The 11092-nt window shown below is 36.0% G+C and overlaps 1 protein-coding gene across 1 annotated transcript; it reads right to left on the bottom strand.

Annotated features, from left to right (window-relative positions):
* Positions 1-8128: 8128 nt before the first annotated feature.
* On the bottom strand, positions 8129-9849 carry LOC114623408 (olfactory receptor 9I1-like). The gene is made up of 2 exons (XM_028770073.1): positions 9197-9849; positions 8129-8165 (listed from the first exon to the last, which is right to left on the bottom strand). Exons 1-2 carry the CDS (start codon positions 9847-9849, stop codon positions 8129-8131), a joined length of 690 nt encoding a protein of 229 aa, XP_028625906.1.
* Positions 9850-11092: the final 1243 nt, after the last annotated feature.

Raw genomic sequence — 11092 nt, 5'->3', positions numbered from 1 at the left:
AGACATACCTCTAATATGTGTTGTTATCCCACCTTTCAGCCCAGATATAAGAGTGCTAAACTCACATTCTCAGGCAAATCTCAAAACTAAGCTCTACACTCTGGGAACAGCCTGACTAAAGAAGATGTATGTACCAAAAGTATATAGTGATACCCGAGTCCAAGGAAATTAAAGCTGGTAGCTTCAAAACAAAATGATCCATATGTACCTGTGTATTTTAGTTGGAAATGTAATGGCAGCTTTGGTGCCCTAAGAAAAGAAGGTCTGGAGCTTGAGAGACATCTTATTATTTAAAGGTACTGACTGCTCTTTCAGATGACTTGGTTTGCATCCCTATCACCCACATGACACCTCACAAACATCTATAACTGCAGTTCCATAGGATCTGATGTCTTGTTCTGGCCACTGCTGATACCAGGTCCATATATGGTGCACAAAATACATAGAGACAAAAAATATTAATATACATAAGTTAAGAGAAATTTAAAAGGGAAAGTCCAGCAACCATGACCTTATTTTATACCTAATTTGCATTCAATAGTTTTTGTCTGGAAATACCCAGTATCTTCCCAGTTTCCACAGGTAGTAGATTTGTCCCGTCCAACTCAGAGCCTTTGAAATAAAATTAGCAAAGTCATTATGAATTTATAAAAAAGCAGCTGAGATTACATACACACACTTCAATCTAATTGATCCATTTGGGGTTTTCTTCTTGCATAGCAAACAACTGTGTTTTTAAAATGCTTAGGGAATGGCTCTGTAGGAGCTACAGAGTGAAAAAGTTTTCCCTTGAATCATAAATCGACTCCAGGGACAGCAGCTAAGACTTTTGACAAGTCCTCATACACACACATTTTACCTAGCAATTTCTCTCAAGCAGAGGCTTATTTTCACATCTTTTAGAGGATGAAACCTAAATTCGAGAGTATATGTCAATTCTTTTAGGTTCTGGAGCTCAAAAGCAGTTTCTGCAGGGATTGGAAATTTTTGCTGAATTAGTCAGAATATGGCCTAAATGTCAAACTTGAGGTGTTCAAATAAAGTCTCTCTACATTTCTTATATTCTTACACTCCCTGTCTAGTTACAACTCAGACCTGAAACTCAACAGCACTATCTTCCTCCAATTTTCATGATGAAGCATGGTTTTTGACTCAGGGAGCAACAAATCTGTAGTGGTATAAACATGCTTCAGTTGCCTCTGCCCTGAAGAGTATGCTCGCCCACCTTCCCTCAAGATCCATGCCCAGCATTCTACAGCCACCTTTCTTTGTTCTAGTTGTCACCTATTTCCTGCCTCTGGAACCCACAGGCATGTGAGTTAGAAACATATAATTTGACTGAGTTGCATTTATATTTTGTCGTTCATGATTACTCATTAGTGGTAACTCTTGTTTCTTCAGTTTCATAGTAAATTCTTGAAGTCTATTAACCACATAGGTCCATTTCAGTAGATTTCTAGACTGTTTGCTTTCACATACTTAGTATTCTAGGGTTTCAAACATTCTAGCATAAATGGTGTCAAAGGTGGTATATATTTCATATGCTACTGAGTACCAATGTTTGGATATATGTTTTGAAAATTAGCAAGCATTTGGCAGAGGCAGTGTTTTGAAATTACAGATGGCAGATGATAAAAAGGTATGTTGTAAAGAAAGTGTTCTAAAGATCAGGACCTGATTGTAGCTTAAGGATTAGCACCCTTTGGGCATTCACAAAATTTGTCATCTCTTCCTGAAATTAAATGTATTTTGAAACTATTGTATATAAAAGTATATCTACTGATATTTATGTTTCCTATATACACATAAGAGTGAAAATTTGGACCGGGAGGAGAAACTAAAAGAAAGTATGCATAAATGAGAATATTCCATTTATTATCAACAGGTGAGCTTATTGTTAAACTGAGTATGAAATGGTTATTATTCATCCCCTTTCGGTAATGATTGGAAGACCAAGAAAATGTGATAGATTTCTCTTGTTATTAAGATTAAATTTCATGCTAGAACTTCTGTTTGGATTTTAGAGAAGACCTACATCATTATTGAGTATTTTTTTGACCTACATCTTACATTAAGTTTCTTAAACTGTATACCTACACCAGAGGTTCAGCAAATACTGCAGAAGATGGAATGGAAAGATTTTAAGAGGCAATTCCGGAAGTTTGCTCTGAGATGATATCTCCCAGTAATATCAGAAGATGCACCCATAAAGTCTCAGCAACATGACTCTCAGACATGAGCTGAACAACATCAGGCATGGGAAAATTAATGACAGAAAGCTATTTAGGCCTTAACCCTATGCACAGAATTATATACATATAATAATGAATTCTCTAACTAATGATAATTCTTATAACTAATGAATTCTCAGACAATGAGAACTGATCTCTACCCAAAATATAGCATACCAATTGGATATCCAATACAAAATGGCCAGCCCTAAAATCATCCATACAAGTAACATTATACAAACTGTGCATTTAACATTTAGTAATATGTATATGTGTGTACATGTAATATATATGTGTGTGTGTGTGTGTGTGTGTGTGTGTAATAACTGACAGTCAATGAAAAACAGACCATGAACTTGAAAGAAAACAAGAAAGGATAGATGGCAATGTTTGAAAGGAGAAAACTTAAGGGATAAATGTTCTGGATATATTATAATATTAAATTTTTTTTTAAAAACTGAAAACAATACTCGGTCAGAGCTAGAGTATAAGTACTTCACTGAGAAGTATCAGAGAAGAAACATATGCAGGATAAAATAAAGTGCATTTTGGCTACAAATTGTCCTTCCATCTGAAGTCTAACATTTTGATTCTTGAATAACTCTAAAATGTGTATTATACTTACTAAAGAATCTGACTTCTTGAGGCCCATGTCAGTCATTCTTTGACTGTATACTGTTCTCCAGCAGCTTAGTAGGAATTTCTAGAAAAAAATAGATACCTTTGCTGATGGAGAATTCTCCAGGGAAATATACAATTGAAAATAATTGGTAGTTAGTTCTCACAGAACTATAGATTAATTTGGTAACTATGATACTTAAATTCCAGACAAATTCAGAATTTATATCTGAGATTTATTAGAAACAGAAAATATGGGAAGTCAGACAACGAAGACAAGGGACAATATTTTAGGTTACTGAAGCAAATTACTCCTGAAGCCATCACTTTTTCTTCATTTTTTATTAATTATTTTATTTATTTACATTTCAAATGTTATCCCCTTTCCCAGTTTCCCATCCAAACCCCCTATACTACAGGAGCATCTGTTGAGTATATGCCCAAGAGTGATAAAACTGGTTCTTCAGGTTCTTCTTTTATTACCAATTTTCAGAGGAAACTACAGATTGATTTCCATACTGTTTGTATCAGTTTGTAATCCCACTATCAATAGAGGAGTGTTCTTCTTTCTCTACATACTCTCCAATATGTGCTGTCACCTGAGGTTTTGAACTTAACCATTCTGATTGGTGTAAGGTGGAATCTCAGAGTTGTTTTAATTTGCATTTCCCAAATCACTAAGTACATTGAACATTTATTTAGGTGCTTCTCAGCCATTTGAGATTCCTCTGTTGTGAATTCTCTGTTTAGTTCTATAACCCATTTTTGATTGGGTTGCTTGGTTTTTTGGTGGTTAGCTTATGGAATTCTTTATATATTTGGATATTAGCCCTCTACCAGATGTGAGGTTAGTGAAGCCCTTTTCCCAATCTGTAGGTTGCCGATTTGTCCAATTGTCTATGCCCTTTGCCATACAGAAGCTTTTCAGTTTCATGAGGTCCCATTTATCAGTTCTTGAACTTAGAGCCTAAGCCACTGGAGTTCTCTTTAGGAAATTTTCCCCTGTGTCAATCAGTTCAAGGCTGAATTCCACTTTTGCCTCTATTAGATTCACTGTATCTGGTTCTATATTGGGGTCCTTGATCCACCTGGACTTGAGATTTGTGCAAGGTGATAAATGTGTATCTATTTTCATTTTCTACATATATAATGCCAGTTGGACCAGCAACATTTATTAAATACATTTTCTTTTTTCCATTGTATATTTTTGGCTTCTTTGTCAAAGATCAAGTCTCCATAAGGGGGCAGTTTTATTTCTGGGTCTTCAATTCTCTGCATTGATCAACATATCTGTCTCTGTATCAATACCATGTAGTTTTTAATCACTATTGCTTTGTATCACAGTTTGAGGTCATGGAGGGTTATTGCCCCAGAAGTTCTTTTATTGTTAAGAATATTTTTTTCACTATTCTGGGTTTTTGGCTTTTCCAGATGCATTTGAAAATTGCTATTTCCATGTCTTCGAAGAACTGTGTTGGGATTTTGATGGGGATTGTGTTGAATCTATAGATTACATGCATGGTATATACTTACTAGTAAGTGGATATTAGCCATAATGGTAGAGAATACCCAGGATACAATCCACAGCATTCAGGAAGGTTAACAAGCCACTGTGCCTATGTGAGGATGCCTCAGTCCCACTTGGGATGGAGAAGAAGGTGATCACAAGACAGAAAGGGAAGGTGATCCTGGATGGAGAAGGGGATAGGGAGAGGAAGAGGGGAACACGATCAGGTATTGGGTGGGAGGGATAAGACTGAAGCCCTGAGGGCCAGCAGAAAGAATGGAAACAGACAACCTTTGGAGGTAGGAGATGGGGGTACCCTCTAGAATGTATCAGAGACCTGGGAGATGAGAGATTCTCAAGACTCAAAGGGAGAAACTTAAATTCAATCTCCTACAATAGGAAGAAGGAACTTGTAGAGTCCACCTCCAGTAGAAAAATAGGGCATAAAGTAGAGGGATGGAGTTGACACCCCACAATCAAAAACTCTGACCCAGATTTGTTCCTGTCTAAAAGAACTGCAGAGACAAAAATGGAGAAGAGCTTGAGGAGAAGGAGGTCCAGTGACAGGTCCAAATTGGAATCCATAACAAAGGGAGGCTCCAAGGCCTGATATTATTACTGATGATAAGGTGTGTTTACAAATAGGCCTATCATGACTCTGAAAGTCCCAACAGGCAGCTGAAAGAGTCAGGTCCAGATATTTATACCAAATCAATGGACAGAAGTTGGTGATCCCTGTGGTTGAATTAGGGAAAAGCTGGAAGAAGCTGAGAGGAGGGTGACCCTATAGGAAGACCAGCAGGCTCATATAACCTGGAGCTCTGAGATCTCTAACTCTGGCAGCATACACCAACTGATATGAGGCCCCCAACCCATATAAAACAGAGGATCGTGTAGTCTGGACTCATTCAGAGAAGATGCACCTAACCCTCAAGAGACTTGACTAGCTAGTGAATGGGGAGGGCTTATGGTGTGGGAGTGGGGAGTGATGACATCCTTTTGGAGACAGGGGTTAGGGGAGGAGGTATGGAACAGTCAGAGGGCAGACCAGGAAGGGGATAAAATCTGGACTGTAAACAACAAAAAGATTAAAGAATACATAAAAGAATACTCAAAAAAATAATCCATGTACACCAACTCAGAAAAACAGAGGATAAAGCCAATGTGGATACCAGCTGAGTTACAAAACAACTATGAGGCATTGTCTTACAACCTCTCCTCATACATGTGCTTATATCACATAATACCAAATAGGTTGAAAAGCAAAGATCTCATTTATACATGTCCTACACTGCATGCAGCCAAGCCAGAGGGAATCCAAAGGAGGGAATTTTGATTTATGCCACTCAGTACAGATTCAGTGTGTCAGAAATACTCTCCAAAAGTTATTGAAGTCAAAAACACTAATGTTGTTAATTTGCTGGTATGATTTTGCATAGTGGACATAGCCAGGAATTGAGCTTTCTTTTGCAGTTAATAATTTATTCTGGGTGCAGTAGGAACTCTCTACAAAGCCCTCTGTGTCCCTGAACCAATAATATAACTTCTAAACTGTGTACCTCGTTCTGTGACATTCTAGCCCATATGAATATTGAAACTACTTACAAAAAGATTTCAGCTGATTTTATATAGTAAGTAAGAAAATTATCTCAGATTCAGAAATGTCAATCGGTAATATAAGAAACATTAAAGTAATTCTTCTAATCACTGTTAATCCCACAGTACTGAATTTTAATAGTTGAGAAGTAAATGAAATTCCAAACAAATAATCCAATGTATACACAGATATATTAAGAAAGATAATTAACAAGTCCCAAGTTGATGAAAACAGTTAAATGTAATAATAAAGTTGGTGTAAGACTCGAAAGAAAAATTCAATAAGTAATAAACTAAAATATTTCAAATATAAATTATATTAAGCCAAAGAATAGAAAATGTAGAAAGACACACCAATACAATGTGGGGAGAAAATTATAGAAAATATGAGCTGAAAGACAAAATAAAAGTATGAAAATAAACCAATGGGAACAGTGGGACAATATTAATACAAACAATAGACCAGCAAGATGGCTCAGAGGGTTAAGGGGATTGCTACAGAGCATTACGTACCTATGTTCAATCTCCCTAATCTAAATGGTAGAAGGAAAGAGCCATCTCCTTGCAAATTGATCTCTGACCTTGATAACTATTCCCTGCATATGTTTTTCCACTCAAAATTTCTTAAGGAAACTAACAATGTATATCAAAACTATGAAAATACTACACCTGATAGTTATGGTTGATGGGACCACCCACCCACCTCAAAATTAATCCAGAATTCCTACTATCAAAAGGAAACACAGGAACAAAGAGTGGAGCAGAAAATGAATGAAAGGCCATCCAGAGACACCACTTAAGTATTCATCCCATTTGCAGTCACCAAACCTGAACATTATTTCTGACACGAAGAAGTGTTTACTTACAGGAGCCTCTTATAGCTGTCTTCTGAGTGGCTCTGTCAGGGCAAATGTACACAGCCAAATATTGGCCTGAGCACACAGACCTCAATGGAGAAGTGAGGGCAAGGACTGTGGGAGCTGAAGGAATTTTCAACCCCATAGGAAGAACAACAATATCAACCAACCAGAAACCCCCACAGCTCCCAGGGACTAAACCACCAACCATAGAGTACATGTGGGCTGGGTGAGGGGAAGGAACCCATGTCTCCAGCTAGATATGAAACAGTATATTGCCTTATCTGGCATCACTGGGAGGGGAGCCCCTTAGTCCTGTGGAGGCTTGATGCCCAGGATAGGGGAAAGCTAGGGCACTGATGAGGAATGCATGGGAGGGTGAGGTAGCGTACTCATAGATGCAGGGGGTGAAGAGGTGATAGGTGGCTTGTGGTGGGGGAACTAGCAATGGGGATAATATTTGAATTGTAAATAACCAATAAATAATGAAAAATAAGAACCATATTCTAATGGTATAGAATGTTTTAACACATTATAAAATATTATTTAAAGTTAAGAATAGTTATACAATCTAAATAAAAGAAGCGTTCAGAACATCAAACTGATAAGACCATAAAAGGATAGAGATGCCATATTGTAAAATAATTAATCTACTAAATAAAAAGGAAAAGGAAATATATTTTAAATGGTAAGAGAGAAATACAAAGTTACACATAAAAGTATGCTTATAAATTTCTCAATAGAAACTTTGAATGCCAGAGGTGAGAATGATATATCTCAAGTTCTAAAAGACAATTGTCAATCAAAACTATTATTTAGCAAAGCAACATCATCATTAAAACAGAAAAGAACAAAAGATACCATGATAAAAATTAGCTATATGTGTTCGTTACCATTCTGCTAGGTGTTCAAGGTATTTGAAGGAAAACTTTCAGTGGAAGAGGAGAAATAAAAAATAACAATCCATGACACTATAGGAAAGAAAAAACCACACTGGAATAATACCTATATCGCAAAAATAAGAAACACAGAGCTCTACAGAATCAACAAAATAATAAAAACTAATATATATCTTTCTACAATATCTCTAAGCATTAATTTTCTTAATTCTCAAGTCAAAAGACAAAAACTATCAAACTTCATAAAAAAGCAGCAACCATCTGTTCATTGCCTTTAGGATTAAATGATGGAAAAGGTGGACCAAGAAAATTGATTTAGGAAACAAGCAATAGTTTTGATCTTACTATCTGGCAAAATGGACTTCAAACAAAAATTCAGAAGAAATAAAAGAATCACTTCATATCAATTAAGAGAACAACTCATAAAGAAGACATTTTAAGTTTAATCATATGCATACTGAATGTGAGTGTACTTGACACAACACAAATGCTACTTGGTGTAAAGTCAAAATAATACTAGTTAACTTCAAAACTCTACTTAAAGCAATTGGCATGTCAGCACAGAAAGAATATACAGAAATATCTTATCAAAATGACAAATTATATCAAATGGACTTAATAGGCACATACATACTACTCCATTCAAACACTACAAAATTCTGGGTCCTCTCTGTGGACTTTTTTATAAGTAAATGACCTATCAGGAGTGTCTGATAAATAAAGGAAAATAGTGAAATATTTACTTGTATTCTGTGTAAGGATCACAATGATGTAATCAAGCTGTAAATCAGGAGCGTAAAAGACCATAGAGTACACAGTAGCTTATGAAGATTAAAAACGTACTATTATGATGAAAGAGTTGTTGAAGAAATAAAATGAAACATATAAAATAGTCTTGGATTGAGTGAAAATACAACACACCAAAACCTACAGAGTAAAGTTAAAGTAGTAGGAAGAAAGAAGTGTATAGTCTCTATATATCTGTACTGAGAGAGAAGGGAGTATCTCAAATCGCTATTGTTTTCTGCTTTATTGCCACCTATGCATTGCTTTAATCATCAATGTCACTTTATATTGTAAAATGGCCTCCTGTTCCAACCAAAGCATGCACACTCAGAAGTGGGAGAATGAACATGGGAGGAAAATGTTCTGAGTGATGAGTTCCTACAGTAACATTCTATAAAAAAAAAAAAGTCCCTGTATATTAATGACCCTGAACAAGAGTTGTTTTTTTAGTACATATCCAGGTCATTGGTTTAGCTATATTGCTCATTGTGTGGTTTGGGTTTTCATATGAAAATATCAAGTTATTCATATAGTCATTAAAACCACCAATTTGTACTCACCAGAATAAACACTCTTGCCAATATGAGGACATAATGCTTTTTAATTTTCATAAAGCCAGTCAGTAAATTGAAGTTTTAAATGTGAAAGTCTTGATTATTGTCTTGATTAAGAATTTATTTGTAATTCTACTAGCCATTCTACTAGAAAATGAGTGTGACTAAAGTATTCACCAAGATGACAAAATTCCCACACAAAACAATTATAATTTCAGCATTTGTTGTGTCACTGCAGGCCAGCTTCAGCAGGGATGGAAGGTCACAAAAGAAAAAGTTGATCTTATTGTCTTCACAAAAGGAGAGGGAGAAGGTACATGTGGTTCTTTGAATGGACCCAGATAACCCACATATACAGGCTCCCAGTACCAAATTCCAGCATTTTTTAGGACTCATGGTCACAGTGTAGAGCAGAGGATTGCTAATAGCAACATAGCGATCATAGGACATCACTGACAACAGGAAACATTCTGTACTTTCACAGAAGGTGAAAAAGAAGAACTGGGAAGCACAATGACCATAGGAGATAACTTCTTTCCCTGTGGCCAGCATGGCCAGGATCTGAGGGGTGATGACACTGGTGTAGCAGTCATCCATTACAGAGAGATGACTCAGGAAGAAATACATTGGGGTCTGAAGCTGGAGATTCATCTGGATAAGAATGACCATGCCCAAGTTCCCCAGGATGGTGACCAGATAGAAACAGAGAAACACCAGAAAAAGAGAAATCTCCCACTCTGGATAGTCAGTAAAGCCCATGAGAATGAATTCGGTTACTGTGGTGAGGTTGTTATTGTCCATATTCAGTGTGGACTGTTTACTCATTAGAAGACAAAAATGTATTGTAAAGATCCCAATACTTAAGGTCACTCTTTATCTCTGTAGTAGGTGTTAAGTTTGTTTTTTGCCTATATACAAAATATTTTTTCAGAAATTAATTAATCTGACTGATTTTCTTTTGATATTTGTGAGAAGCACAAGGTGTCTTTCAGTTGCTATTTCTGATTCAAATTAATTCTCATTTACATTTGGAAATTTCGGTGCCGACAAGAAAACTAATCCTCAGTGTTGGGGAGAATGAAGATGCTCCCTTTGTGCTTACACTCCAATCCCATTGCAGGCAGGAATCTCTTTCCTGCATGCCAACATGTGTTCATCCGTTGTCTACCTGAGCTTCCCCATCCTTAGTCATGAGCTTCCTCCTCTTTAGTCAGTCCCACCTATTCATTCTTTCCTTGAAACTGAATCCCATTTCTCTCTTCGCTTCTATACACTGACCTAAACTGCCCTTATACTCAAATCAATTTAACCTATTCTTCCCTTTAAAAAAATGGGGAGTTGATTAGCCTGTTATTTTGTCCTGAATAATCCCTTTTTACATGCATTCATATATTCTTCTTGATATTATACCATATTCAAGCCTATTCAAGTAATACTAAAAATAACTTTTTTCAACTTTAGTTTTTACCACTCCACTTCAAAGTCCATAATATTTGAGATGCTGCGGGTAATTATTTTCAGTATATAGCAACAAAATTTGAACAATAAAGTCATAGTCTTCCTATACTTCAGTTCTGCAACTTGGCTCACATTATCTATTCCTATTTTGCCTCTATTACTTTGTATATCCATTCATTTTTACTGTTAATTTTTTACCATTATTGTGACAATTTTATACAGACAGGCTACAGAACTTGGTCATTATCCTGTATTTAAACACAGAACTTCCTAGTGCCAAATCATGTACTCTTTCTACCATGTTGTACCTCTGTAACTACAAAAACTTAATTATCTGCAAGGAGAGTCGAAAATTTAAACACACACATATACGTTTCAAATATCATTAAGTAAATATAACCATAAGATTGACTTTGAATTTTTGTGATATATGTGAGGTTTTTTTCTCTGTCATGGCTATGAGTTAATATAGGCTCGGTTTCCCTGTGTCTTTCATGGTATATCTTCAGGTAAATTGCTTAACTAAGAAGCAAATTTGAACAATTTTTCAGTAACTTAGAATTGTTTTTTTTAAAAAATTGATTGT

Source organism: Grammomys surdaster, unplaced genomic scaffold (assembly GCF_004785775.1).
Source record: "Grammomys surdaster isolate TR1022 unplaced genomic scaffold, NIH_TR_1.0 198, whole genome shotgun sequence".
Lineage (NCBI taxonomy): Eukaryota > Metazoa > Chordata > Mammalia > Rodentia > Muridae > Grammomys > Grammomys surdaster.
Note: the sequence above shows the minus strand (reverse complement) of the source record. Positions and strands in the feature narration are given on the sequence as shown.

Bases quoted from the DNA above. Each gene is read 5' to 3' on its own strand.
- LOC114623408 (XM_028770073.1), bottom strand. From the start codon at position 9,849: ATGGACAATAACAACCTCACCACAGTAACCGAATTCATTCTCATGGGC. The intron at 8,166-9,196 runs GTAGAATGGCTA...ACTCACATTCAG, and splicing joins TTAGTCACACTCATTTTCTA to TATGCATATGATTAAACTTA.